Source organism: Phalaenopsis equestris, unplaced genomic scaffold, assembly GCF_001263595.1.
Source record: "Phalaenopsis equestris unplaced genomic scaffold, ASM126359v1 Scaffold190543, whole genome shotgun sequence".
In the NCBI taxonomy this organism is placed as follows: Eukaryota; Viridiplantae; Streptophyta; class Magnoliopsida; order Asparagales; family Orchidaceae; genus Phalaenopsis; species Phalaenopsis equestris.
In genome coordinates this window covers 1-841 of record NW_018210492.1, presented here as the reverse complement: position 1 = coordinate 841, position 841 = coordinate 1, and the positions used below count along the sequence as shown (strand labels likewise).

Here is an 841-nt window from a genome sequence, read left to right as displayed (position 1 = left end):
GCGGGCTTGCGTGGGCGAGCCTCGCGCGCGCGCGCGGGAAGGCGAGCGCGAAGAAAGAAAGATTTGGATTTGTGACGGGATGTAGGCCGCGGCTACGTCCGGCTGTTCCAAACTCGTATTTTGGAAACTGTTTGGGGATATGTTGTGTGGAGTTGAAGAGGGAAGAGTTGGTGGGAAGCAGAGGGGCGGCTGCAGGGGCGGAGGCGATATGGGAGGTGATAAAGGGGTTGGAAAAAGGGGTTTTTGAAGGGGCGGAGGGGTGGGTGAGGGTGGTGAGGGAGTATGCGGCGAGGAGGGCGTTGACAGTGGCGGGGTCGCCGAAGTTGGGAGTATATGTGGTGGATTTCGGGTGGGGGAAGCCGAGGAAGGTGGAGTTGGTGTCGGTGGAGAGGACGGGGGCGATATCGTTGGCGGAGAGTAGGGAAGTGGAGGGTGGAATTGAGCTGGGGATTGCGTTGCCGGCGAATGAGATGGAGGAGTTTGTTGCTTGTTTTGTCGCTGAGGTTGCGGTGGGTAAGTGAGGTTTCAGCCGGCGATCGCCGGCGGCGACGGCGTTTCGTGCTGGGTCTTTTGTATTGTTTTAATAAATTGGGAAGCACGAGGAAATAAAGTTTCTGCTGAAAAACCTAGATCTGAGATTCATCGGGGCTCGAGAGGAAGTTGCCAAAAGTACGCAGAAAAGTTAATCTGAGGAAGGAGGTAGGAAAGGAAGCCATGGCCGTGCTGTTCGATTCGCTGCTACAGTTCGTGAGATTATATATTATATTATATGTTATTCTTAGTGTATTAATTTGAAGTTGAATAACATGTTTAATAGTGAATTTTCATTATAAAAAAAAAA

General features: G+C 51.7%; 1 protein-coding gene across 1 annotated transcript; it reads left to right on the top strand.

Moving 5' to 3' along the window:
- LOC110034570 (anthocyanin 5-aromatic acyltransferase-like) lies at positions 1-535 on the top strand (the record flags this gene model as incomplete). Its single annotated transcript, XM_020738821.1, is given in 1 exon segment — positions 1-535. A coding segment is annotated over 1 exon segment (521 nt), but the record flags the coding sequence as incomplete, so codon positions are not given.
- Positions 536-841: the final 306 nt, after the last annotated feature.